This window comes from Haemaphysalis longicornis, unplaced genomic scaffold (assembly GCF_048455015.1).
Source record: "Haemaphysalis longicornis isolate Haplotype H1 unplaced genomic scaffold, Haemaphysalis longicornis Haplotype H1 scaffold_4, whole genome shotgun sequence".
Taxonomy (NCBI): domain Eukaryota; kingdom Metazoa; phylum Arthropoda; class Arachnida; order Ixodida; family Ixodidae; genus Haemaphysalis; species Haemaphysalis longicornis.
This window is the reverse complement of record NW_027526361.1, coordinates 93,228,445-93,256,330: the sequence shown is the minus strand read 5'-3', so window position 1 is coordinate 93,256,330 and position 27,886 is coordinate 93,228,445. Positions and strand designations below refer to the sequence as shown.

Below are 27,886 nucleotides of genomic sequence, written 5' to 3'. Positions count from 1 at the left end.
ACCGCAGCGCGAAGCCTCAAGAGAGAAACTTCCTCCCTTACAGGAAGCTTACGGGGATGGCAGCAGACACACGGGTACAATAACTATGGCACATGCCCGAGGAGAGATTTCCGGGCTGAGGGAAAGGCGCGGAGGTTAGAAGGAAGCAGTCTTAGTTAGGGTTCAACTGCACAAAAAAAAAAAAAGGGGGGGGGGGGGGACGAAGACTGAAGCGAGACAACACGACACAGCCCTTTTTTAATTGAAGATCTCTCTCTCTCTCTCTCTCTCTCTCTCTCTCTCTCTCTCTCTCTCTCTCTCTCTCTCTCTCTCTCTCTCTCTCTCTCTCTCTCTCTCTCTCTCTCTCTCTCTCTCTCTCTCTCTCTCTCTCTCTCTCTCTCTCTCTCTGCCAGAAATAGTCTACTGACACTGAGATGGTACTACTTGGTTCTCGAGTGGTCTGAAATAACGCTGTTTGGCGTACTTATAGGACCTTGCACACCGTCTTTATGACACTCTACGCAACGAAACGCGTTCCCTTGAGTGAGCGAACCGGACATGCTGCGAGGTATACGTACCCGCAGACTGTGGCGAGCAAACTTACGCATACTGATTGCCGAAACATAGAAAACATGTCCAAAGGATCGCTTTAAATGAACGATTCAGCTATGGCAGGCAAGAAACAGGTCCGCCTACGAATGAAGTGAGCATAAAAATGAATATCCTGAAGACTAACCTCTTCTTGCACTTTCTCCTTGAATGTTCCCAACAGCCCACACGGGACTGTTTTAGCTCTTTTGCGCACTCTCTTTAAGAACCGTATACACGCCGGGCAACTAACACTTCTCCGCATTTCGATCCCTGGACAGCGCAAAGAAGTCGCGGCTAGCTAGACACGCTGCCATTAGCAAGCGTGACATCCGCTACCCGTATGCGTCTGCCCCCATCACACGGATAACTTTTGGAGACAGTTGAGCGTGAGACGTGCGTCGCGAAAAACTCCCCGGCCATTTCCACCAACGTGAAACCTGGCGCCTTGTCGTTTTTTTGCCAACAGAGATGAAACCGTTGGGGTACAAGTCTCGTGTCTTTGAAGCACGAAGCGTTCTAGCGCGAGGCGTAAACGAGTGTCCCAGTGTTTCAGTACCGTGACTACACGAGACGACGACGACGACGACGGGAGACGCCCACATCCCGAGCTACTAAGGGGCTTGGCCCCTAAAACAGCCGGCGGAGAAAAAAAAAAATATGGGAAAAGTGACGCTAAAGTACGCGTCGGACACGGCGACGCCAATAACGCAGCAGCTGCTCTAGCTTCCTTTGTCAGGCTTCCATTTGGAGTCGCACGTGCTGCAACCCGTTCTAGTCGCACGGTGAAGTTTTCTAGAAGCTCACATCACAACTCTGCGCGCGACACGGACACTTTTTTTCGCCTGGACTGTTGTACCCGGAGTACAGATTCAATCAAAAGTACACGGAACAATTGTTCGTGAATCTAATATACTCACGAAACTTGTGCTACTTATAAACCTAGGCAACTGTCAGCATAAATTCCGTTCGAGATGGCGGATTTTAGTTTACGATTTTTTTTTAATTCACTTCTAGGCTAGGCACATGACGGAGAAACGCTCTTAAATTATCCAACCCATGCTTCGTATACTTTTGACTGAACCAGTATTTGTCTAAGCAGTGGGATTACTACGCCCATGCCGAGAGAGACGCGATTCCGTAGGTTCTCACGCGTGAGTAACGAACGCAGTTTTCCGCGGCATGTGACAACCGCGGGCACGGGACGCCCCCTAGGCTGCCACCCTCGCTGCAACGCAGACAGACGGTGATTATGTTCGCCGGCGCGTCCCGGAGGCGCTCGGGGCCACTCCGTTTTGCGGGCGACGGAAACTCGTTGGCCAGGAAACCGCGCACTTGTCATTTTCCTTTCCTTCTTTTTGTTGCGCGGCAAGCCTGGCCAATCACTCCTGCGCTGGCGCAGACCTGGGCCCCTGCCGGCAGGAGCGCCCTCGCTAATTCGCGCAGCCTTGAGTGGCGCTATTAACGACGACGACAAACGAGGCTTCCTTCCCAAACGACTGCGAGGAAAGTGCCGCAGTGAGCGAACTGCCTGATTAATTTAGACATTCCGCGAGGCTGCCAGACGGGAACACGCTAGCGCCGACGTACCGACCCTGCCGGGGAAGAACAATCAAGCGCCATTCTAGAAGAACAGAAAGAATCACATTCACAGGAGGGGGGCCAAGCGACTATGACCAAGTCCGCTCCACCCAACGTTTTTAGATTAGGTCAGTTGGCAAAGAGCGCGGCCTTCCAAGCACCGCGGCGCGGGCCGGTGCTGTCGCCGACCAGGCGGTGGCGCTGCGGTAGCGTTGAGATCGGTCTCGGCGCGTCGTCTGCTACTCCTTGCTTGGAAAGGCGCCGGTGAACGACCACCGCACACCGTTAATGTTCTTCTTTGACATGCGAAATAAAAATTCGCTCTACTCTAACGCTTAAGTGACTGAGGGTTTACAATTTTACCGACATTATAACGAGAAACAAGCTGTACTTAAAGGAGCCATGAAGACAAAATACAAGTTGGGTTTATTAGAAATACTGCTTAGTCCCGATAACAATGATACCAATATCATCGCAATCTTCGAACAAATAACGGAGATATTAAAGAAAACGTGTGAAGCAGTCGCGACCCCCTAGCCAATTTCCCGCAACTTTTCTGTGACGTCACGGAACCTTGTTTGTGCGATTGGGGGCCGCCTAACTGACCTGTCGCGACGACACATGACTGGACGTCTGTAATGGGGCCTCTAGTTCCATTTGACCGCATCACATGAATGCTAACATGCAGTTAACGCACTGAAAATTATGTTTTATTGTTGGCCCGTATGACGTCATTCTTGCTCATAACACGTCACTGTGGCGCAAAATTTGAAAGTTTTTAAATACTTCTTGCTTTTTTTTCGTTAAAAAACATCTTTTGTGGCTATAATGGAGCTGAGTGGGATACTGAATCTTAGTTCTTTCAAATTAAACGAAGTTGCATTTTCTCTTCATGGCTCCTTTAAGAAAAAAAAAAAAAAAGACAAGGCAAACACTGCACAGTCCGCTTGTCTTCGGCTGCTTCCCGTTCCATTTGTTTATTTTTTCATTTATTTTCCCCCAGTACGGGATCCCTTATAGCTCAATAATGTTTAAAGCATACCCGAACACGTCTTACACTTCTGAAACTGCGGGAAAGCCTACAATAGTCAGCCATCTACTTGGAATCAAGAAAAGGCGCCTCGACATTTTTATTTATGCTGTGGAAGCAAATGCAGTAGGTACGTTTTCACAAGAACATATTTACAACCCCAACAAAACTGATCAAGTGAGCCGATTGGAAACCAAGTGCTGACGTGCGCGCTCACGTGCACGCGCTCAGCAAATTCTTGGTATTTTAACTGCGGACACGAAAAATTATGATTTGTTAAACAGCTTCGCTGTTAACAAAGAAAACTGAACCAATTATTAAACCAATGTTTTTTTTTTATTTCCTTGACAGGTATAAATGTGGTTTCTTAAAAGAAATAAACGTTTTTTCTCGGATGAGAATGTTTGTCGTACTGCTATTCTTTTTTGTTGGTTCGTAAATCTGATGGACTATCTGTTAGGGTCACAGACACTTTCATTTATCTTCTTGTAGTCCTGATATGCCGATATTTTAAAGCGTTAGGCTTCACTTATCTTCTTGTGGCCCTGCTTATGCCGATTTTTTAAAGCGTTTAGTTTTTCCGCTGAGCCATCGCTTATGCTGTCTTCTGCGTTGATTTTTCCTGCTCGTTTCTTTTTGCAATCTACAGATAGGCAACACTTCTCAGTTTTGACTAGTCAGATTAATTTATTTATAAGAGGTTTAACGCGCCGACGCTTCACAGGTGATGAGGCGTGCCGTAGTGGAAGGCTCCGGATTAATTTTGACCACGTAGGGGATCTTTAACATGCGCTGAAATCTCGAACGCACGGGTGTTTTCGCTTTCCGCCTCTATCAGAATAGCGGCCGCCGTGGCCGGGAATCGAACCCGCGTCCTTGCGCCCAGCAGCACGGCGCCTTAGCCACCGCGCCGGGTAGGGATCTGATCTGACAGCACCGTGAATATGTTGTGCCACACACACCGCATGCCCTTTCACGGCAGTTGTTGCGGATGAAACATCTGGAAACAGGTAACATTTGTTCCAAGGGCTGATCTTTAAGGCAACAATGTAGCGAATAAATGTTGCTACATTCTTCTGCCTTGACAGCTGAGGGTGAATATTCCCATTTTTATCGCTGTAGCTACACGGCGGTACAAGTAAACCTCTTGAATTAACTTCATCCGACAAGTTTTGCCCGACTACTGCACCCTTCTCAATCAGCACAATTGCACCCAGAATGTTCGAGCTTGTAGAAGATAACCTGGCCAGACGAAGCCTTCACATTCTACGATTGAAATGTCGGACATTTGTTGAATTCCTGCATAACTGCGAACCACAACTCATGCAGTTCCCAACGTACGTGCTGACATCGGCGCTTTCTACACCGCTCGCGCCACTTACGCCAGTTTCCTCGCGCAAAAGCCCATCATTTTGGCAGGACGCAACATAGGTGGGAACCACTGTCATCCATTTGGATGGTTTTCGGCATGACTTTGACGTCTTTGGTGGCGAAAGATGCTCAGGTATGTCAGGGAAAATACGGGGTGCCGCGCGGTCCGGTCTCTCAGAGTCCACCTGCCTTACGGTATCCTTACAGTTTGACCGTTCACGACGTGTTCGTAAAAGTTGACGACGTCTGAAGGCTCACAATGAATGTCACAAACGTATGTTTATGGCGTAACCTTGAAGTTTTTCCGCGGAATCGCGATTTCCCACGCCTTCAATCCGTCAGGACCCTTGGGCGCTTTGAAGAAATGCCGCTGCACGGACTTGGCCGCTTCCGAAGCATACCCCGAACGGCAGCCTGGCGCGCAGGACGTCAACAAACCGCACCGACACTTCAGAGATCCACTAAAATATGTATGCACGATGACAGCACAGAGCTAATACGTTAATACAGACGTGACGAGCAGGCGAGCGCCAACAGCACAGCGAAAACACATGGCCGGGGCGAGCCTCGCTCCTCAAACTAGATCTCAACGCAACGCCAGCGCCACCTGTCGGAATGGCGACAAAATGGTACCGCCTCTCGAGGCGCAGTTTGCAAACTGACCTAATCTAAAAACGTTGGCTCCACCTAAGTTCGACAGTGCAGCGGGGTACTTTTCGCACAAAGCAGAGAAACAACTCCCGTTTGATGTTTCTGTTTTGTTTTTCGTCCTGCAAACGTCAAGACGTTTCCCCCGTATAGCGGCGCGGCGGCCCTTCACGCGAGATTTAATTTATTTTAGCTAAATCGATGTGGCGGGTGCTCGCACTTAGAGCGACTGCCGCTGACTTTCTCCCTTAAGTGCGGCGGCAAGGGCATCACGCTGGGACCGCTCTTTTTTACTTCGAGTGAAAGTGTCCATCAGTCCAGTCGGCGAGGGTGGCAAATGGAAACCCTTGCGAGAAGACTATCGTTTCATCGAAGGGTAGCCAGAGGAGGAGCCCTCTAAATTCTGATGAACTGACCTCCAAATGGCGGTGTCGTTTCCGCCCCCACAACCTTTTCTTTCTTGTTGACCACCCCTCCGGCATTGGCGTTCACATCAAGGACGAGAGTAACCAGAGAGGGGAACCACAAAGGGGAAAGTAAAACGAGTTTCGATATCTAGCTTGCCTGCATCGTCAGTGGTATCGATCCAGGGACCAACGCGTCAGCACGCTACAGGAACCCGCGACTAAAAAAAGCACTCGCAAACTCGGCCAGAACAACACTCAGTGACTGGTACCTGCGAAGGCACCAGCAGGATTCCCATTCGGAGTAACTAAGAGTAATTTTTTCGGATAACCCCGCGACAGCGGCCCTGCTTACACGCACAACAAAACGGGTACTTGGAGGGTGCACAAGCCGTTCACTAACCAATCTCGAATTCCCAGGAATCGAAGGGCGCACTGCGCACTGGCCAAAGCAAAGCGTTCGACCATGACAGTTAGCCAAAAGGGCCGCAGTGCACGACCACGGATGCGTCCGGTGTTGGTGTACGCACAGAAGGCCGGAACTTCCGTCCACGTATACGCGCTAGCTTCCTGCGTAGCCCCGAAGTCACGCGAGTCTCATCCCAAGCAAATGCGTGCCATATACGTATTGACGTTCGAGTTAGCTCCTGCGCCGACCTGACATATCCAACAAGAGGTTGGCGCCATACGCCTACTGGTCACGCACCTGTCAACGAAGAGACAAGGTCACCCTGCGGTGCACCGACAGTAGTGGGCAGCGCTGGGCGCCCGCGAGCTTTTAAAGGCCCATTAGGCGCGCACGGCACGGCAAACAAATCGCGCAAGAAGGGCAATCGTGTCCCACGCAGGCCGCCGGCCCAAGGGGACGACGACGGTTCGTGCAAACGACGGGCCAGCAGCGGAAGCGAACGCGTGACGAGCGCCGGCGGACGTACGACAAGCGGTACGCACAAAGAAAAAGCCCCGCCGGGGGAACAAGGTCACCGGAGACAGGCCAGAGCGCGACGTACGTCAGCGCTGGGAACGAACGGTGACTCGACACGCAGTGCACACACACACACACCGCCGTGGCACGCACCGAAGTCGTCAAGCCGCCGCGTCGCGATGAAGGTCCGCGCGACAGCTCGGCGCTCCCGATACGACGGTATATAGGACGGGGAAGGAATGGCGAGGCCGGACGAATAACCCGTACACTGAGGGCTAACAGTTCCACAGACACAGAACACTTGCTGCTTGGCTGTTTGGCTGAAATTGTTGCACCTAGAACGCTTCTACGCCCAATGCTGCCATCAAGCGAGTTACGGGTGACTGGTTGGTTTCGGCTAGTCGCACTGCCTGCGTGTGGCAAGGGCCCATGCCCGCACACAAAAAAGGCCGGCCTTATTTGAAATAAATGCAGTACGCGTTGGCAACTAGCAGTTATTAATATATTGGCGACTCCCTACATAGACTTGGCTCGATTCGCATCCAGCCCATAGGCGTTGTCACAAAGCCGTGTTTCAAGGAATTTTTTTTTTTTTTTTTTCACGCGCTACGGCATTATAGAGACCTGCTCCTCTGAGTCGAGCAAAATTGTAGCGCTCGAAATCCACCCGAGCCAGGCCTGTGATTGCGCTTGCGCAGGCAGAAACCCAAGTGCGTGGGTTTTGCAAGCTCGGACTGACTTCGTCAGCGCTAAACCAAACTCGGCGCTTCCGCCACGGGACCCCGCCTCTGTTTCTTCCGAGTCTCCGACGTGATTCTAAATCTCGCCATTTAACGGCCGCCGTTAGAGACAAGGCAAGGCCTCAGCAGCGCGACCCGCGCAATCTCCGGCGCTGTTGGAGAGCACAGCGCGCGCATCTGTCTAGCGGAAAACAAGCGCGGGGCGTAGTAAATCGAGCACCGCGCCCAAGGCCGAGCGGTTCGAGGCACTCGGGCAGCCCAAGTGCGCTCCCCGACGCTCGCAGCTAGCGCCCGGGTGGCCAGCCGGAGTCGGCGACAGCAGGATGGATCGGCAGCGCGCGCAGCGACAGAGCACGCGACGGAGCGCGCGCTGACAGCGCGTCCGCCCCGACAGTCAGCAGTAGGCGAAAGAGAAACGCGCCCAAGCCAATTTCAGCCGGGCTGAAAGCCTCTGCTGCCTGTGGTGCTGCCGCTGTGGTGATGCTGCCGCTGTCGGCTTTTTAGCCTGTAAAAAAAAGCCTCGACGACCAACGAGACCAAGTGTCACGCTAATCTGCGTTCGGAACATCTGCCGGGAAGGCAGCTTCGTTTATTGCGTCGCAAGGCCAGCTGGGTGTACTGTCTTTGCGAAGGTCGACCGTGACCCCGTGAAGGCAAACCTTGAGAGTACACATTGAAGACGTACATAGACGACGTGCCGCGCTTTAAGCTTAGCAGCTCTGACTGCGAAGTAACCCCTCATTTACCTGGTGATCCCTATGCTTTTTTTTTTTAATTTATGACCACACCCCCTCCCTTTACCCTTGCGCTCTTTCATAAACGTTTGTTCATCATCTCGAGCGCGACAGCACGAAGTCCCTCTCCGAAAAAAAAAAAAAGCGTATGTCGTTCTGCCAGAGTGTGACGCCTGTCAATCAAGGTCACGGGGAGAAAGTGCTGCACGAGCAAGAAAAACGAGTATTTGTTGCCAGGCGACGGACGCCCAGGAACGTCGGGCTTCCTACGAACAGCGACTGCTGTGTGCGCCAATGGAGAGCGCAGTAACCGTGCAGGATACACGGGTAGCATTCTGAGCACGTAGGCAATACATAACGTGACGACGATTGAGCAATGGGAAACACGGACGTCAGAGATGCGGACACACATGGTGCAACGCAAAGATTCCGTGGTGTACGTCCGTATCTCTCCGAGTTCCGGCTTACCTGCCCTAATCTCCTCGTGTTTGAGCAGTGAATGGCCTCTACCGGCTGCAAAGTCTCACGCTACTTTTAGAGAATGGACGGGCCAAGTATTTCGACCGATATCGATGCATAGCGTCGCGCTCGTCCAGCTACATAGCAGCGTAAACGACGCCGAGCTCAACGCGAGTTCGTGGACCCCGAAGTTTGGGTTAAACTAATATAAATAAAAAGACACCCAAGAATAAACCAGAGGCGCCACTCCCGCTCAAGCGCTACCACTCGCATTAACTGGCATTCAACTTTCGTTTCTTTTTCTTTTAGTTCACCGACTCTTTAGCGGTACGAGATTTTGTTCAAAACCACTATAGCCCAGGCCAGTCGAAAAAAAAAAACAGCGCACTGTTGTAATCCGACGTTCAATCTGACATAATGAGTGATCCTACACCTTCCCACCTCATTCCCTAACCACCGCTCAGAAGAAAAAAAAAATGGGGGGGGGGGGGGGATAAATTAATAAAACTAATAAAGTACATGGCCAGCGAAGGCTGTACCTAACCTAACCTAACCTAAGTTTATTGCAGCTTTCGTGTGGCTCCTCCCAATTTAAGGTATTCCAGTGTTCGGGGCTTACGATACAGATACTCGACAAGATGGGTGAAGTCCCACTCGTTTGTGCTTGATGACCAAATTGACGAGCGGTTTGGTCGTCGTACATGGCCAGCGAAGGCTGTACCTATCCTAACCTAACCTAACTATCGTCCGGGCCGCCGATTTCAGAATGAATTTTATTGTTCAAGATGCTTAGACTGAGACTTCACTGAGCATTCACTTCAAAATTGGATTTGCCGCAAGACTGAATTTTGCCGACGCGACCATTTTGTACGCAACTAGTCGTCGCCTGCAGTTTTGCTCAGAATTTAGCCTATAACAGATCCGCTGTAAAAATTCCGAAGCCCGCGGCCGAACGGCTTATTGTGGTGTTAGTGTCGTGGCTCATTCTAAAGTGACTTCGTTTATGAAATCTAAGAGGTTTAATTACTGGAAAACTAGGTGAGAAGGCTCTGAAGTGGCCGACACAGGTATACGGTCCTCGAGCCCTCGGCAACGCAACGGAGGATGGGAAGGACTCACCGCGGCATGTCCTTGATGCGGACGCTGGCGGGCGAGGAGGACACGGTGGGATTCTGGGCGCGCAGGTTTTCCATGCCGTCCGTCACCGAGCAGATGCCGCCACCCTGCACACACAGAAACAGGCAGGATAGGCGTGAGCGGCGGCGGCGACACGCCCGAGGCAGCAGCTACACGAAGGCGAAGAACAGCATGCGCGCGCGCTAAACTCGAAACGTTGTGTCACGTCGAGAAGCTCGCATATCTTTCCCTTCCATCTTTCCTTTTCACATTTTTTTTTGCCTTTTTTGTGTGTGAAGGTGCAACCTAAAAATCGCACTCCCTTCCGAAGGTGTTGGTAGGAATATGGAGTATACGACGGCAGGTGGTCGGTGCATTCATGAACATGCAAACATACGCGCGCACTTCGTGAATCCGTTAGTGACGTGCGCCTCCACGACCACAGGGATGGTTCCCAAGTGAGACAGCACTGTGTCACGCCACTGTATTGTGCACTCAGCCATCACGGTTTCTCGTGATCGCGATTGTGCATCTCGTCAGGGCTTCGGGTTAGTGTAGGCTATCAGGAGCACATTGTTTCCAGTGCAAGAAAATCGCACACTGACCGAGATCTCCTTTCGTTGTTTTGCCCCCATCAAAAACCAGACGCAAAAAATTACATCCGAGACCCCCGAAGTACCAATACACGCGTTAGTGACACATATACTGTAGCGACCGGTTTTGGCCTGCCGATACAATAGCATGTTCGGCCCAGCGATGAAGTACGCAATGGCCGAGGTTACCTCTCTTTTAATCTGCAGACGACGACCTTTGGTTACAATACAAAACTCACCAATTAACGAACTTACACAATTTACAAGAAAATAGAGATATACTTAAATGCACTTAGCTAAACATATTTAACTCAAGAGGGTCTCCCGGCATCTGCCCTCGTTCGATCGACTCCCCAAAACACCAAACATTTTAGTTTTATTACACAAAAACCACGCCTCCAGGGCGTATCCCAAAAGAGTGTGAGGATGGCATTCTAACACACACTGGGTCGCTGATTGGCCACATCAACAACAACCAAGGGTTTCTACACAATCACGCGATCCATTCTAATCACGCGACCCATTCTTACTCAAACCCCAACGTATTCATCAAAGCACAAGCATATAACTAATAAAAATCAACTTACTGATAGCTACTCTGAGCGCCGGTTATCGACCCTCGGGCGGCCTCTCTAAAGTACTGTCCATATGACGCGGGCCAAAATTATGCCCCACGCCGACGAAGTTCTGTTTTGGTCAACACGGTGCGCACATTACAAAATAATGCCGCGAACCATGTATGTGTTTGCTTATTTATTGTTTGTTTTTACTGCCGGGCCACGCCCGGCTGTGTTATCGCATTCCAAGCAAAGCGCGTCTTCCATTCTTTATTTTTATGCCGCACGGGCTATCACATTCAGCTAAGCAAACTGTTTCGCCCTAACGTCGCTAGCCCAGAATAATCGACAGTGATCTACAATGTTCTGGATGTCAATCGACGGTTCCAGAAACACTCGCGCCGAAAGATAAAAAGCCTGCAGAGCATTTGGCATTCGATTCTGCGACGCTCGCCGACGCAAGTCACTTTGTTGACCGCTGCTTCGCCGCCTCTGTATTCTTTTGAGTTGTTAGGGGAGCACAAGTTCGCTCCAATAAACTTGTTTCTCCTTCAAGACAACTGCGTCGTCCTTGGCTTCGTGACAATAAGTTGTCACTCCCTCGTCACATATCTCCGCCTTCGTGGCGACACTCTCGACCCATATCGAACCTGAACCTCGCTGGGTACCTTGTACTGTACAACTTCTCCAACGCGGCGGCGCGCCTCTCTCTATTCATAGTTGGTGACCCTTCGAATGACCTCAGAGCAAGCGTAACTCCACTGACCAGAACGCACCCACGCCTCGCACGCGCTAATGCAGTAATTAGCCCCCACAACTAGAGAGCATTCCGCCAGCGTCACAAGGCACCCTCGGCGCCGCTCGGACAACAAAGGTGTGGCTTGGCGCAAAAGGACATTGACAACCTTTGATCCGCTAGATGCGCATCCCAGCTTTCCCAGACAAACGATGAAAGGCAGAAAGCATCCTCGCGACGGCTCCCATCACCCCTCGAACAATTGTGTCAGCCAGGCCAGCACAAAGAAGCCACGCAGGCTATGCAACAACAATAACGCAAGCACCGGCGGTCTTCATTGATTAACTGAGGCACTTGGGCTGGACAGCCCGTCTCCCATCCAAGCCGTTTTCAAACGATTGCAACGTGCTTCCCTCGCAAAGTGGGGAACGAGCAAACTAAGCTGCGACTTTGCGACAATACGTAGCCCATGCCGATGCAGTTGCTATTGAATAAACTGTAATCTCCAAGTTGTAGAGCGGTGCGGAAACTCTTCAGGAGTTTCGATTCCTTGAACGGACAGTTACACCAAAAAAATTACACCCATCTCCACGAAGGGAACCATGAGTAGGATGCGGAGCGTCACGGGGGTTTCGTTTGCGTTTCCGTGATGTTGGTTAGCCAAATTTGGTGGAAATGTAGTGAACCCCGTAATGCTCATATATCCTACTCATGGTTCCCTTCGGGGAGATGGGTGTAATTTTCCTTATTGCATGCGTATATACGCGAGTGAGACGAGATTGAAGTGGTATCTAAAGGTCTGTTAGTGTTTGCGCTGATGCTCTTACTTAATTGCGTCAGCACGCTCACTGACGGGGCTGTTGCTTCCATCCTACTTCATCTGAATAATCACGGAGTCAAGCGCAAGCACAACCGGAGTCAAGCGAAGCATGCGGCCAATCCCTAGGCCAATCCCTAGGGGCATCCTGCCAACATCATCATCAGAAGTGCTGCGGACGGGGCGACAGCAACGTACACGCCCTCCTCTTCGCAGCTTTGTCTTCTTCTCCTTCTTCGTCGTCTTCAGCGGTTCCCCTATGGGAAGATGACGACGGTGGCGCATGCGCAGGTGGTGTGCGGACGCCGGACCACCGCCGACGCCGCGGGACATACCCCCGAGCATAAGACGCTCCGCATCTAAAAAGGCGCCGGCTGGCTGCACATGCCCTGCGTCGAGTCTTTGCCCGCATTATCGAAGCCATTTTCCCTCTCCCTTGTTTCTTACAGCACTATTTTAAATGGTTGCAGACATTCAAACTGCACTTTTTGTTTGATATGTACGCCCGACGCGCTGGGCCCCGCAGCGCAGTTTGTACGTGGCGACGACGACTCACTCGACGAACCACTCGGTCAATCCAACCAAATGCTTCGCAGGGAAAAATATTCAACGATAGAGAAAGATACGCAAGACACGTTTGACGAGAGTGTTTGTTTGTTTGTTTGTTTGTTTGTTTGATTGATTGATTGATTGATTGATTGATTGATTGATTGATTGATTGATTGATTGCAAGGTTTAACGCGCCGACGCAACGCAGGCGATGAGGCGCGCCGTAGTGGAGGGCTCCGGATTAATTTCGACCTTCTGGGGATCTTTAACGTGCGCCAAAATGTCGTGCACGCGGCCGTTTTTGCTTTTCGCCTCCATCAGAAAAGCGGCAAACGCGGCCGGGACTCGAACCCGCGTCCTCGTGCTCAGCAGCACAACGCCTTAGCCACTCAGCCACCGCGGCGGGTACGAGGGTGTTTTTATATTTTCAAGTAGAACAGCAAAGCGTTGACAGTTATCTTCACGCGTAAACACAGCCCAACGCACAAGACACGTTAAAATTCACCGAGCTCCATGGATGAAATAGTCACACGTAGCGAATGACAGCAGCGTTCGGCATGAGGATAAAGCCTATATACAATAAGACCTCATTATATATATAGTGAATTCTGCAGGACAGTAAACTGACACCGCTATAAGAGAAGTTTCTTAAAAGCGGAAATAATTTGTTCCGAAGGCACTGCAGCGGAACCACGAAAGACATTGAACAAAAAGAGTTCGTTATAACGAGAATTCACTATAGTATAATGTACACCATAAGCGGTTCAGGCGTGCAGCCCCGCCAGAGGAACGCAAAACCCGCAGCTTCACAACTCCAACGCGCCACCTGTGCGCACCTTTGAGAAGCCAAATTCGCCTTCATTTTTTTTTTTTTTTCGTGCGCATCGCGGCCGACCCCACGCCGACTCCCCCCCCTTCCCCCCCCTCCCCCCAACGCCCGTGAGTAGACAGACCCCGTGGAGAGCGTTGCCGAAGGGAGCGCCCGTTTCACGAGACACGGTTGGAGGATGGCAGACAGCGAGGCTGCGAGAAAGAATCGAGGCACGCTGCCAGCGTGGGGCTCCGACCTCGACAGCGCTCTCGCCGCCGTGTCTCCAACACCGATCTTCCACCCGGGACCGTTCCTTCTCCGTTTCCGAGGCCCGACGCTGTCTTCGCGCCGTTTCTTCATTCACTCTCGGGTAGTTTATTTCTCTCTCTCTCTCTCTCTCTCTCTCTCTCTCTCTCTCTCTCTCTCTCTCTCTCTCTCTCTCTCTCTCTCTCTCTCTCTCTCTCTCTCTCTCTCTCTCTCTCTCTCTCTCTCTCTCTCTCTCTCTCTCTCTCTCTCTCTCGTGCCGGAACAATGGCAGGATGCAACTTGCAAGGCAGCTTTCAAAGTGGCAATGAAGAATAAATACAACCTTGATTCATTGAAAAGACTGCTTTGTCCAGGTAAGAATGACACAAATTCTATCGCAACCTGCAAACAAACAATAAGAAAAAACTCATATGCCCGCGCTGATTAGCCTAGCCAAAGCCAGCGCATATCGAGACACGAATTGTCGGATCAGCTGTTCGTGGCTCGGATGAGGTAAATGCGCCGAATGTCTGGCGCTTTACGTTTGCATTTATTTATCTCGATCGTAGATGTGGCGACGACGTTTCTCGCTTCCGACGGCGCGTTTCGACGAGCGGCGTGCGGCACCACCGCTCACCACCCGTTTCAATTTGGCGCAGCGGCGTCCTGGAAGCAGAAGACGCGCCTCCGTTGCTATAGCGACGGGGCGCATGCGCAGAGAGCAGTGGAAGTGCGATCAAGTGCGAAACATCCGCCTCGCGAGGGGCACGATCAAATGCAGAGCATTTCCGGGGGCGCACGACGTTATAAGTAGTTCGCGTTACGTTAATGTCGTTGCACTTGTGGCAACTGCTGACGAGAGAGCGCTCGTCAGCAGTAATTTGAATGAGTCAACGGTATAAGGCGCGTTCGTAGCCTCCCATTCTGTGTCGGCTTTGTGGCGCAGTGGGTAGAGCACCATGTACATTGCGTTCCGCCCGCAGGGTCGAGGGATCGAAACCAGGCGCCGGATAGTATTTTCTTTTATATAGTGTAGGGGGAGGGGTGCGGACAACGACTACGGACGTCAACGCGGGTGACATCGTGAGCTACTGAAATGCTCTGCATTTAAAACGCAGGAAGCAGTGGAAAGCTCCCCAGCCACTTTCGGGCGATTTCTCTCCGAGGCCGGATAAATCATGTTTGTGCTACTGCCGGCGGCCGACCAAAGCCACCGCCAAAAAACATGACTGGTGATTTTCGTCATGGGGCCGTTTAATCGCATAACTTGAATGCTAACGCTAGTTAACACACTGGAAACTACGTTAGGGGAGAAGCCCCTGGGACGCGAGGTGTCGGCGTCTCATGCCGTCGTCGTAAGCGTCGTCTCATGTAGTCGCGGCCCTATAACACCGGGACACTCGTTTACGCCCCGCGCTAAAGAACGTAACGCGAACTAAAACAACCCCGGGACGCTCATTTACGCCTCGCGTTAGAGAGCTTCGTGCTTCAAAGACGAGAGACCTTTACAGCAAAGCTGTATACCTCTGCCCCCCAACGTTTTCATCTCAGTTGGGAAAACCGCTAAGGCACCAAGAATACACTTATACACTTATGCTTCGCCCCTCCCCAGGTTTCACGTCAGCGGAGATGGATGGCCCGGGATGTTTTTTGTGCAGGCCTTTTTGCGTAACAGTAGCGCGAAATTTGAAAGTTTCCCATATTGTCTGCATTTTTGAAGTAAAAAAAAAAACGTCTTCCGTGGCTGCGATGAAGCTGAGTGAGTTTTTAAAGGCTAGTTCTTCCAGAATCGTATACATGCACAAAAATACAAAGAAAGATTTACCATCCATTCCTAAATAAACTTGAGAGAAGCGCGAAAGCTAAAAAGGGCGCCCAACCTTCGCTGAAAGTGCGTCCGATCGACCGTCAAACCCTCACACAACCTAATCGTAAACGAAGAACGAACTCATGCAAACATTTCTCGCACACTTGAAATAAACGAGGCATCTACGAATGATCTTTAGTTCATCTCATAAGCTACATGCAGCACTGTGGAGGCTACATTGTTATCAATAGTGCGCCCACTGAGGGCGCCTAATCCGCCGTGAAGGGGGTCCTGAAAGGACACTCCCTTCTCCCCTCTCGGCAAGTGGCACCGCACGGCCCCGGCGCCTTTTGTCGCTTCCTTCGCGGTGAGCTAGGCGGCCTGAGGGGGACAACAATGTAGCCTCCACATAGCTGCATGTAGGTTGTGAGATGAACTATAGATGCATACCGACACGTGTTTCCTGAGATAAAGGTATAAAGGTATGCTATTGTACTCCTCGGAGGAGAAGATTCTGTGCCACTGGCCTTCTCAGTCATCCGCTCGGAAGGCGACTAATCTACTATTACGTTTTCTGCGGGCGACGAACTTGAACACTAGGCTATAGACTGAGAGCCTCCAGTGTCAATCACTGTCAGTGCCTCAGTGCTGGGTATACGTGTCTGGTCCAACTTTGCCTCTTTTTTTCCTCTCTCTTATTTGCCCATTTCACCTTTCCCACGTGCAGGATAGCAAACTAGGCTCTAACCAGGTTAACTTTCCTGCCTTTCTTCTACATTCTTTCTTCCTCCCTTCCTCAATTCCTTCTTCCTTTACGATCGACGCGTGTATTGTCTTATCTAGTTCCGCTCCCTTTTCGCGATTTTCAAGTAACCGTGTTGACAACATGGAAGTCCGGTTTCACGCACGCGCCGGGTGTCCAAAGATCTTGTCAGAGCTTCTCGGTCGACCAACCGGTCTAAGGTGACAAATGCATCGGCTTTTCGACAGAACGCCATCGGTCCCACAAAGAAAGCTTCCGGTTTCAAAGAACCAAAGCGTTAATTTTCAGAGCGCTCTACACGGCGACAACTGGGCGGCAAGGCCTCCCCTCGCGAAAAAATGTGGGGCAACAACGAAGCAGATGCCTCCGCTTTGCTTTCTTTCCTTGCACCGAATGTGCATGTGCGAATATGATTTTAAAAGTACAAGTGCCACACACGTAATAGGTAATTATTTATAATCGACTTCTGTCGTTCTGTCTCACCTAACTTGCACTAACTGTCGCAGATACCGTGATTAGTGCGACGTTGCGAATCCGGCGTTCCGCGTGATCACTGAAAACTTCGCATTTTTTCTGCAGTTATTGCAAACAAAAACCCACAGGGTGTAACTAAAGTTTTCGCTGCCACCATTCGCTTTCTTGAAAAACACTTGTGTACAAATAGAACCGGTACCGCAGGATTACCTATGAATTAATTGGAACTGCTTGGCTCTGCTTTAAGCATGCGTTTTATTCGAGGCACTAGAGCTGTGTTTTTGTTAATTTGTGTTTTTCTTTTCCGCGACACTTCAGGGCTACCTGTGTGGCCGAAATGAGAAAAAAACGTGTTCAAATTGTATAGGGCAATATCGGGGCCTCCGAAATTCCTTTTCCAGAAAAGCACGAAATTTAGCCAAGCCTATTTTTTTTTATCGCTGGAATGACGGAGCAGTACCAGACTTACAATTTTGAGAAAAGAAAGGAATAGAATATTCGGCACAGAATAAAGAAATGCGCCCAGGTGGCATCGCGTTATCCACGGCCATTACCGATCAATGTCCGTACATGCAGCAAAGGCAAATAAACAGCAGAGCGCCCTCGGGCTAGGACGCCCACGGAAATTAATCACGTTGCACGGCAGAGGCCACGCACGCGCATGGCCCGTGCGAATCATATATGTATACCCCGCCCATAAACAACGAGCCGGCTGTTCATGAATGCGCGAACATGCATTCTTCAGGCCGAGAAGGCGAGGCGCCGAATTCTCGCGGCGTCTATAAAGAGATGAGCTCCGCCGACAGGGATGGCCCAATTATGTTAACAGCGGGCCACGATGGACGAGCACTGGAGCTCAGCTATAGGGCACGGCCGATGCAAGCCATGCATGCCAGGCAAAAAACAAGGGAGAATAAAAGCGCGCAAAACATTTTTTTTCTCGCAGAGGATTGTAGAGGATACAGCTTGGTTTACGGCCCACTTTGCTTATTTTCGTTGGGAAATAGGCTCGCGACGGTATGTGTAGCGCCTTCGAGGTACTTTCGCCCGCTATAGTTTAGTACCATCCTGTAGCGATTTTCAAGTATAAAAATTGCGAAGAGAAATAATCGCCTTTTTTGCAATGAATGAACATTATGCTGGTAACTGAGGCGCCCTGACATTTGCACGCCACTAATAGTGCTATTTAGACAGTGAATGAAAGTATCTAGCCCTCGATCGGACAAACGAGAGAGTGGGCGCATACGTACAGGGTATCGCAGGCTGAATCCGCCGTCTTGCAACGTGGCGTAATATCACAGGCGACTTGCAGGCTCGGAAAATCGCATGGTTACCGATCCTTGTAACACGAGTTCTTGTCGCATTGGCGGCGGGTAATGGATGGCCTTCGCCCCTTGTCAGCACTGCATGGTGTTCTCCAAAACTTCGCTATCACATTCCGTGTCGCCATAGTCCCAATGGGTCTATCGGACATTTCGGTGCAGGAAGTTTTGGTGCGGATATTTCAATACAGGACACGTCAGTGCGCAAAGCAGCAGCGTCTTGCTGCGTTGGGAGAAGTGAACTTAAAGCGCTTCAGTAACACCTAAAGGATCAGAGCTGTTCACGTGAATGTTCACGTGAACGCTACCATCTACTATCGAAATGGGGTTTTAGGCGCAGATGCTTCGCCTCCTGAAGAGTCCACGCAACCTTTTCCCTCAATAAAGATGTTTATCCTCCTCCTCCTCGCCTCGGTTTACTGTTCGGTTCCGCGCAGTACGGCTCTCGAAGCTTAAAATCATATCGCCTGACGGAATTGAAATATTAAAGCTAAAATGTTAAAAGAATGCCTGGGACATCCCATGCCTCAAATTGTCAGCACCGAAATGTCCGTGCACCGAAATGTCCGGATCCCAGTCCCAATAACCGCTAAACCATTTCGCTCACATGTGCACGCCTCGTTATAACCGCGCGCCGAAGCGGTATACAGGTAAACAAGAGGTTCGACCTAACAGTTCGAATGCCCATTCCCGCCTACGTGGGCTCTTACTGCGAGGGAAATATTCCCTCCGTGCCTCTTCGACGTGGCCGAAACGTCATAGATACGGACTTTTTTGTACTACTCCTCACTGCGGCCAAACTCGCGAATTCGTGCGCCGCAATGCAAGGCCTTTGGCACTACTCCCCCATGCTGGGTAAAATGTGTACGCCAGACTACGAGAAATCAAAAACAAAAACAAAAAAAAACAAAAAACGCCCACGTCGGCGCTGCATTGACTCCGCAATAACATGAATTATGCACACTTTTATTCTTTCTTTGTCAGATTTCGAGATTTCTTTTCCTTGCCCAAAGGACTGATGCAGCGGTCGCATCCATCTCAATTCTTCGGTTGACTGCTCAAGCGCCGAGTCAAGCGGCTACGAGAAAAAAAACACGAAAATGGCAGCCAGTGGCGCCTGGGGAGTCCGCCAGTCGCGTGCCTGCACGTTCGAAACAATGGTGCCATCATTTTTTTCCGTCGAGACAGGAAGAAGCCCCGCCAGCACCCTTACAGCTCTTCTTTCTTCCTTCTTGAAAACGACGGAAGGAGAGGGCATAGTTAAAACGAGCCGCTTTTCGTGCTCGGTGGCACTTACGCTGCTTCTCTATTCAACTGTCATGCGCGGTGCACATGGAGTAACGTTAACGACTCACTGTGCTCTGCATCATAAAGGAGCGACATGCTGCTATAGAAACCCAGCATAAGAACTAAACAGCTTTGCTGCACGCACAAAAAAGCAGAGTGTAGGACCGCGAACCTCACACATACGCGTCCATTCAGACGTATCTGTACAGCGAGGAAATGTATTAGGTGCAAGCAAGCAGTAAAGAACGTCAGGGACGACATAGGGAGGGGTGAAAAGAAAGCGTCCCGAGTGTAGGTGTGGTAGTCAACCCATAACCAAAATTACACATGATGGCTCAACTTTACTGAGGTCGTCTGCTCCGACCAAGTGGCGATTTCGGCAACGCTATTGAAGCCGCACGGCCCGCACCAGATGATACGGTTTTTCACTGAGGCAGAATGTATTGTCACTAGCGGCAGTGCACTCCGCTTCTACGAAACGCTATGATTAGGCGGTGCAACGAGAAAAATCTCGAACCGAGAGCAGGGAAAAATTCCGCCGCAAACCTGCATGCGCTTTACAAGATGCTTCACCGATTCGGCTATCGGGGAGGGTGTGCTCTGCGTCGCTTTCTGCTGCATTAACGGAAATATAAGTGTACCCTACGGTTGGGGTAGTAGCCAACATGTAAACATTTGTTATTTCAGGCGCAAGAAATGGGGAACCACTTCGCTTATGCTCTCCTTCGCGCCCTTGACAGCTGCCTTCTTTCTGTGTTAATTCGACGCGCCCGTCATTCATAATTCTGATGAGCGCGCCGTACTGCAAAAAAGATACAAAGCACCACTGCTCCGCAAACCACTTTTTTTTTGCGCCTGCGTGTATGCCGCACCTAGTAACGAAAAAACAGGAGGAGGGGGTGACGTAATGAAGGATCTACTGTAAAAGGGACGTCGGACCTTGACGACAGCACAAGTGAAGCCTTCAGACCTTGAATGCTGCGTTGCTCCAGCGAGCGAAATATAGCGCACGGCCGAGCTAATGATCACGAGACTTCTCGCTCCGTGGAAAAATAGCCGCTGGGAAAGCCCCCCAAGAGCGATAGCGCGAGACGAGTGAGTCATCCGAGGGAAAACTGTGTGGAGACAACAACGCATGCAGTTGAGAGAAGAGTGATAAGCATTTAACGTGGCACCGGGCGATAAGCGACGAGGACAACGGTCATTTCCTACCTCACTAAAGCGGGAAGTAAGGTACAGTTCCGCCGCGCGCGTCTGTGTAGCCTTGTATGAGTAACACGCGCCCGAGCAATCAATACACGGAAGCTTCCGACCCGGGTTCAACGACCTCTTCCAAGCGCGTGCAGCTAGCACGCACGGGGCTAGCTTTTGTTCCTCGCTACTGCGCTGTAGGCAAAACACAAAGCAGCACAGCAGGTTCGAAACGAGGGAGGTGCATTACCGCAAGTATGCAATCCAGCTCTCTCGCGAGGGAAACGTATAGGCACTGCTAACCACATTGCAGCCAACGACTCTCCGATTTCTGCTTAGTGTGCCAGGAGACGATCGATCCGAGCAAAGGGGGAAAAAACGGAAACAAGGCCTGCGGGGCAGGGAAACGGGGTTTCCCCGACTACCGTCCAGGAAGAGCAAGTCGATACGAGCTGCAATTGCACTGAGAGAGGCGGTGGCCGGCACCGCACTGCAATAACAATGACACAGCTCACTCGTAACCACGTGTTTCTTCAGGCGCCCGGGCGGCAGAAACTTTCCTACAAGCGCGGAACTAGCGGGTCCATTAAGCGAATGTTCGTGCCACGCTGGAAAGCCCGTGATGGGGACATGCGAGCCGTGGCGGAACGTGACGACCCGACGACGGCCAGCCGGCCGTTACCTTTCAGAGGGCTCGCCGCCACAACGGGACACGCCCACGCCCGCTGAAACATAGACGAGGGCAGCGCGGAAGAGCGCGCAAGATACGCGAGGGAAGAAGCAAAAGGGCGAAGAACAGCACCGCACGCGCGGCGGCGAAGCGGGCAGGCGACGGCAAAGCCGCTGCGGCACGTGACGGAACGTCCGTGCCAAGTCGAAGGCAGACGAAGGGGGAGGAGAGAGAGAGACGCTTTTGGACGTGGGCCACGCGTGGCGGCGTCGACGGGTGGCGGCGCTCACTTCCGGCAACGTGGGAAATAAAGGTGCCGCGTCTCGGTGCTATGGCAACCACGCCCACCGCACTGGAGGCGCCGGGTCCAGGCCTGCGGGGAGACGGACACACTGGCCCACCGAGCGCGCCGTAGACGCGCGATGACGCATGGGCGACGACGATGACACACGAGCGCGCGCGTGCGGAGACCATTAGCGCTGCAGGGCGTATTCGTGCGTGGCAAGTTTATGAAACAGTCGGAAGGAACGATCGGTGCCGGATAGCGATCGGCATACAGCCGCGGCAGCGTACTCGAGCTCCCGATATTCAGGCCCGGTACAAACGCCTCGTTGCAAACACGACCCATTCCAGGTACGAGAAGGGCCTGACAGAAACGTTAGCCTTAAGTTGAGCATCGGCGCAAGCACAAGTGAATCCGACAAATATAAATGCACACTGGGTGTATACGTCGAAAAATCACCCAAGTTATGGTGTTTAACGCGCCGAAGCTTGCACCTCGGCTATGAGGCGCGCGGGAGGTCTTTGGGTTAATTTTGACCCCCTGGAGGTCAAAGCTGCAGAACTATAGGGGAGACTGGTTCCTAAGGTCAGTAGAGAACTTAAGACCACACTCACGTTGTTGTCGAAGCGTTTGCTGGACAGCCCGGGACGTTAACGAAGTATCGCTACAGCGAGAGGGATTTTTCAGGTTCGTAAGCTGCTCAGAGTGGTTCAGCGTCCACGCAACAGAAAACTGTCGTTGACACCCCCACATTTCACTCCCATGACACAACTCAGCGCTGGCCCCGAAACTTCCCGCCCCTTCATCGAAGCGGACAAAATCTGCAAAGGGACGGAACGAACTGCAATCGCGAGACCGGGTTCGGCGGTGACTTGTGCTGTATGAGCACGTATACGCAGTAGAAAAACGTCACGCCAATGCGACCCTTCCTCGCCGTAAGGGCTTCGCGTCACGTCGCAGTCCCGATAGTGGTCCCGTAGGCCGTGCCAGGTAATAACCGAGTGCGGGACGGTCAACGAACTCAGGCTGGATGACTCGTCGAGCACCTGGACGCAGAAGTGACCGGACTCACGTTGTATTCGTGCCGTCGTGATGACTGCATCCAGAGGCCGATCATAGCCGCGTAAGATCGATGAACGAACGTTGTGGATATTATGACAGCCCACAAACAATGCAGGATCATGCAGCTAGTAATTTAAGGATGTTGCAACAAATGAAGCGAGTGTACAATGAAAAGGACTACGAAGTCTACACTGAATGCTATGGCGCACTATAGAGCAACGATTTCGCATGAACATAATTCCGGCTGGCAATTTAATCACAGCATTTTCTCAATTGTAAAAAGCACCTTCCTCTTTTTCCCCCAACCATGGTGACGAAGTAGGAGGGCTAATCACGTATGAAGTGTATAAACCGTAAAAATGCCCACTTCGGTTCTTTGGGTTCTTCCTACGGCTATGAGAGTGTGCTTATAGGGTCAGGGTGTTTCAGGATCAAGAGAATGCGTTAGAAAGTCGATACCGTAGTTTGGCTTCCAGGATGACCTGAGAGCCTCCCTCTAAAAGTGTGTGTAAACACGAGGGCACTTTAGGATTTCTCGTTCTCCTGTAGGAATTAGGAATGCCAATAAGCATAAGAAATGAATTTGGAGTCTGCGGAGTTGAAAGAAGAATGTTTTTTTCTACGATCAAAAGGAGGGTAGAGGGAATAAATCGGTGAAGCCATTATGGCATTGAGAGTGTATCGATTCGTGCTCGTATGATTAGTGATTTGCCTTGTCTGTCCAGTGAGTGGTGTGAGGATGGGTCCCCTTCCGTCCTTTACATATACAGGTCGAGTTAAAAGTGAGGTCAAGTTCCCGGGCTCAGTCATGGGCGAAGCGATCCTTTCTTTCATTCCCTGCTGTGTGCCCAGGTGTACTTCAGCTTGTCCTTTCCCAGTGTCCAGCGCGGATTAGAGGTTGCCCTAGCTGCTTACAGCCATGTGACACATTCTTGGAGTCCGTGTAAATGTTAGCAAGCGTGGTGGGGTCGTCGTTCGGCTTACTGCCAGTGATTTCACCGTCTTTTCAGCATTTCACCGCCTTTCGCAGTGATATAGTTGACGACTGATAAGCGTTCGTTTTCACTGAGGTTGATATATAACATGGACAAGTCGGTACTTGTTTTGCAGCGGCCGTGCATATGTGTTTTTCAAGGGGATCCCTCCCCACACATTTTTCCCATTGTCCCCGTGACATTGTAAGGTGAAGCGCTCAGTCGGCGGGGACGACGACGACGACGACGTCGTGGACACATGCCCGTGAAGGGATTGTTTTCGTTTCGGCACGGCCGAAAAAGACGAAGTGGCAGGTCACACGAGCCGATGACGGTGAACGCGAGGGCCCTATGAGAACCGGCCACGACGGAGGGGTGACGAGGCGAGACGGGGACGAGGAAGGACGGCCATTCGAGTGGAGGAGTTCGGAGAGGACGGTTGGAGGAGAGCGGCGTCCAGGCGCAGATCGAGAGCTCATCGGGTCTCGGGGACCCAAGCTCGGAGGGATCTACCTGACGCCAAGGCCTCCCCTGACCAGCGTCCTATTCCCCAGTGTCCTGGCCCGTGGCAGGCACACGCGCTGCGTCGTGCCCCGGTCCTGAACGACCACGGCCTGGAGATCGTCTACCGGCGGCTACCGGGTGCCGGCTGCCCGCGGTCTTCCCTGACGTGGCGCCTGGTGGTGACCAGGTTCCGGCCACGACCGCTCCTGTAAGTGCCGTTCGTGGAAGAGCAGCGACGGAGCTGCATCGCCAACGCGAGACTTCTGACGCGACCCTCAGCGCAACGTAACGCGACACCCCGACGCCCCGAGTACTACTACGCCACGTCACGGTGAACTCGTTATAAACGTTTTTGTGGCACTTTTTTAGCGCTTATATTTATAGGGTTTTCTGTGCATTAGTTAGACGTTTTGTGTTTTGTTAGCTCTCTGGTAGTCTATAGTCTAAGTATTGTATTATTGTCTGCATCGTGCTTTCTTCTGTAATACATGTTTTCTTTATAACCTCTCAAAGCGCCCTCGTCTGATTAACTGGTGACTGTGGCTAACCCCAGTCGCCACTGAACACACCCTACCCAAGAACCTGCAGAGGGGGTTTTCCTTCCCCTCCTCAGACATATGGCACAGGGTACACCGCCTTATTTGAAGGTGTGATTGAGGTTGCTTGGTTGGTTCTTCCTGGCTATTTCGAATTAGTTCTTTCCGACCGGCTGCTAATTAGCCGGAGTAGTTGGTTGCGTCGGTGTGCGGTGGTGATGTCTTCGGTGTTATGGAGGGTTACGGTGAATGGGTTTGGTAACCACGACCTAAAAAACGACTCAACAGTGTACCGCAACCACGTGGTGCGCGGTGGAGCGTCTTGTGCGTTCTACGAGCCCCCCTCTCCCCAGATTCCCATAGGTGCTGTATACTCTCCTAGGTTGTAACCCACATGACGAACCTCGATAGATACAGAAGTTGCTCTGCGTCGACAGCACTCGTTCGCTATGATTACATCACGCCAACATGGTCAACAAAACAGCCAACGATACAGCGTAACCACACGGCGGGGAGGGGCATCCGCCCTTTGTCGCCGCTGAGGCGACTCGTCTCTCGGAAGCGCCGCACAGCGCAGCAGGCATCCGCGAACTCAGCCGGGGTCTGGCGCAACATCCGCGGCTGAAACGACGGGCGGCGATCGCGAAAGAACGCACGTGGCTCGTATATCGCATGTGCAGCCGCATTTAGGCCTTGAAAGGGTAACGGGACGCTAGGTCACGGACTACGCCAGCCGTGAGTAACGCGGCTTCATACCGTTAACGGGTGATGACGAAATAAAACTCCGTTCAATTTGGCAGAACTAGCCTTTGGTAAATTAGAAGCATTTGGAAAGCCACGAAAGACGTTTTAAACCAAGAAAGAACGGAGTAAATACTTAAAACCTTCCAAATCAGTAAGGGCCAGCACTATGAACATACATATCAGTGTGTTAACTGCCAGTTAGCATTCAAGTGATACGATAAAAGAGAACTAGAAGACCTGCCACAGTCGCCCACTCATGCTTTTTGGCGGTGGCTTTGGTCGACGCCCGCCAATCACACGAACAAATTTCTCTGACGTCATAGAGAAGTAACCGAAAGGCGGCTGATGAGTCATCACTGCTATATAAGTTTTCCTTGATATCTCCATTACGTGTTTGCAGCTCGCGATAAAGACCAAACAGACCTCTTAACGAATTAATTGAGGCTTGAGTTTGGGCTAGTTGGCTATACATCATTTGAACAAACGCAAGGACGCGTACGAAAGAACGAAAAAAAAAAAAAAAAGACGGTACAGCGCTTGCACTGTCTTTTTCCCGTTCTTTCGTCCGCGTCCTAGCGCTGTTTGTTCAAATGATTTTTAACGAACCAAACTTTCATTTTGTCTTCATGGGCCTTTTAAAAACTCGAAAACGTGACGGTCTCAAAGTTTTGCCCAGAGGGCGGCACTTAGTAGGTCTCATTGCATATGAAGCGCTCCGAAGACCATTCATAGCATTTGTCGACTGAAGGGCGGTAAATGACGGCACTACCGCTACGGCAGGCATGAAACTACACGAGTAATCGAACTAAATTGTGTGCGCATGCGCGCTCGCAATATGTTCGAGGAGACCTTGCTATGCGGGGAGCCTTCAAACTGCGCCGTATAAATGCTAATGCACCTAGATAGAAAAAGACGAGGTTGGCAACACGCTGAGCGCGATGTTAAAAAGCCAAGTATGAGCTTCAGCCGCTACAGTATTAAACCCAGCATATTCAGGTCAGCACAGCACCTGTCATACGTATACAGGGGCCGCATTTATACTCTCCGCAGACCACCCAAAACAGAAAAACGGGGCTTTTTCGCCGATGCGACCGCACGCACGAAGAAAAGGTCAAGGGCGTACAGCGAAACGAGGTTTACTAGACATATATGTAAGTGAATATGTGTATGTGTTTTGTGTGTGTGCATGGGAAAGAGAGAACGAGGGGGACAGAGTTGGAGCCAATGCTACAACAGCCGACAGAGCGCAGAAGAACGAGTTGACAGTGAAACTCGTTTTGTTGACTCGCAATTCGGGCCGGCTCTCAGCGATCGACCCCGAGAGAAACCGGCACAGTACAGCGCGGGAAGGTGCCATCTTCCCTTCTCCGCTGCCACATACAGCTCGTGATCGACTGGATACGAGAAGTGGCTGGGGCGCGCGACGCTGCGGGAGGCCCAGCAGATAGCGCGCTCGCCTCCTCCACACCTGTTCCACACAGGCACGCAGCAGCCACGCGCTGGGGAAACGAAGCGACCATTTAGCGCGGTGCCCCGAAACAACGGAGCAAGGCGTAATCGGACGCCAACGCGCCCCCACCTGCCTGACGCAGCATGCAAATCTTCGCGAGCCGAAAGAAAGATAAGATAAAACACGAGTGGGATGCGTGTTCGAACGAGCAACCAGTAGAGAAAGAAGTGTAAAGCAGGAGGCCCAAAGTGGCTGCGTTGGTAGTAAAGTCGGCGCGGAGAGAAAGAGCGCCAAAAATAGAGCCTCGCTGCGCAGGCCTTGGTAATCCTTTAGGACCGACGCAAACCGAGGCGGCGCGTAATCGACAAGGGGCCCGCCACCGCCTGTGCGCATCGGCGACCGAGTGAACCGTGAAAAGGCGGTCAGCTGGTCGCCCCCGACTGCATGGTGCTATGCTGGAGGAGGAGGATGCCCACAGCTGCGTGGCTTCGGCGCGCGCTGCGTGTAGCGAGCATACTAGCACGTGCATTCCGCGTAGCACGCGCGACGGGCCGCGGGGTGTTGTTGCTCGCCTTGAACCTCGCCGTCCCGCATCGTCGCCCACGCCGATGAACGGCGTCAAATGCTGCCCATCAACCCTGTTTAACGCGGCGTGCAGAGCAGCCGCGTAGCGGTGCGCGTTTAGTGTGCGGCGCCGAATTACGAAGAGACGAGCACTCAGTGCCGACGTCACGCCTGTCCTGAGGACGAGCTGTCGGCAGCTCGTGTCGCACTCTTTGCGCGGCTTCTTTCGGCTGGACGGCGACATGGCAAGGCGGAGAAACGGACACTGCGTGGAGGCGACCGCTAACGCAGACGCCCGTGTCAGCGCGCGCGCGTTTCAGTGCATTCTTTTTGGCGATAATACTGCGCGTGGGGTTAGTGCAGTAGGGCTT

The 27,886-nt window shown here is 51.7% G+C and overlaps 1 protein-coding gene across 3 annotated transcripts in view; it reads right to left on the bottom strand.

Moving 5' to 3' along the window:
• Cdgapr (GTPase-activating protein CdGAPr) overlaps positions 1-27,886 on the bottom strand; it is a 294,951-nt gene that overhangs the window by 144,643 nt on the left and 122,422 nt on the right. For all 3 annotated transcript variants that reach the window (XM_077707302.1, XM_077707303.1, XM_077707300.1), the window contains one exon: positions 9,579-9,682. In XM_077707302.1, coding sequence (XP_077563428.1) covers positions 9,579-9,652 — 74 coding nt within the window. In that variant the 5' untranslated portion in view covers positions 9,653-9,682. The remainder of the gene's footprint in view (positions 1-9,578; positions 9,683-27,886) is intronic.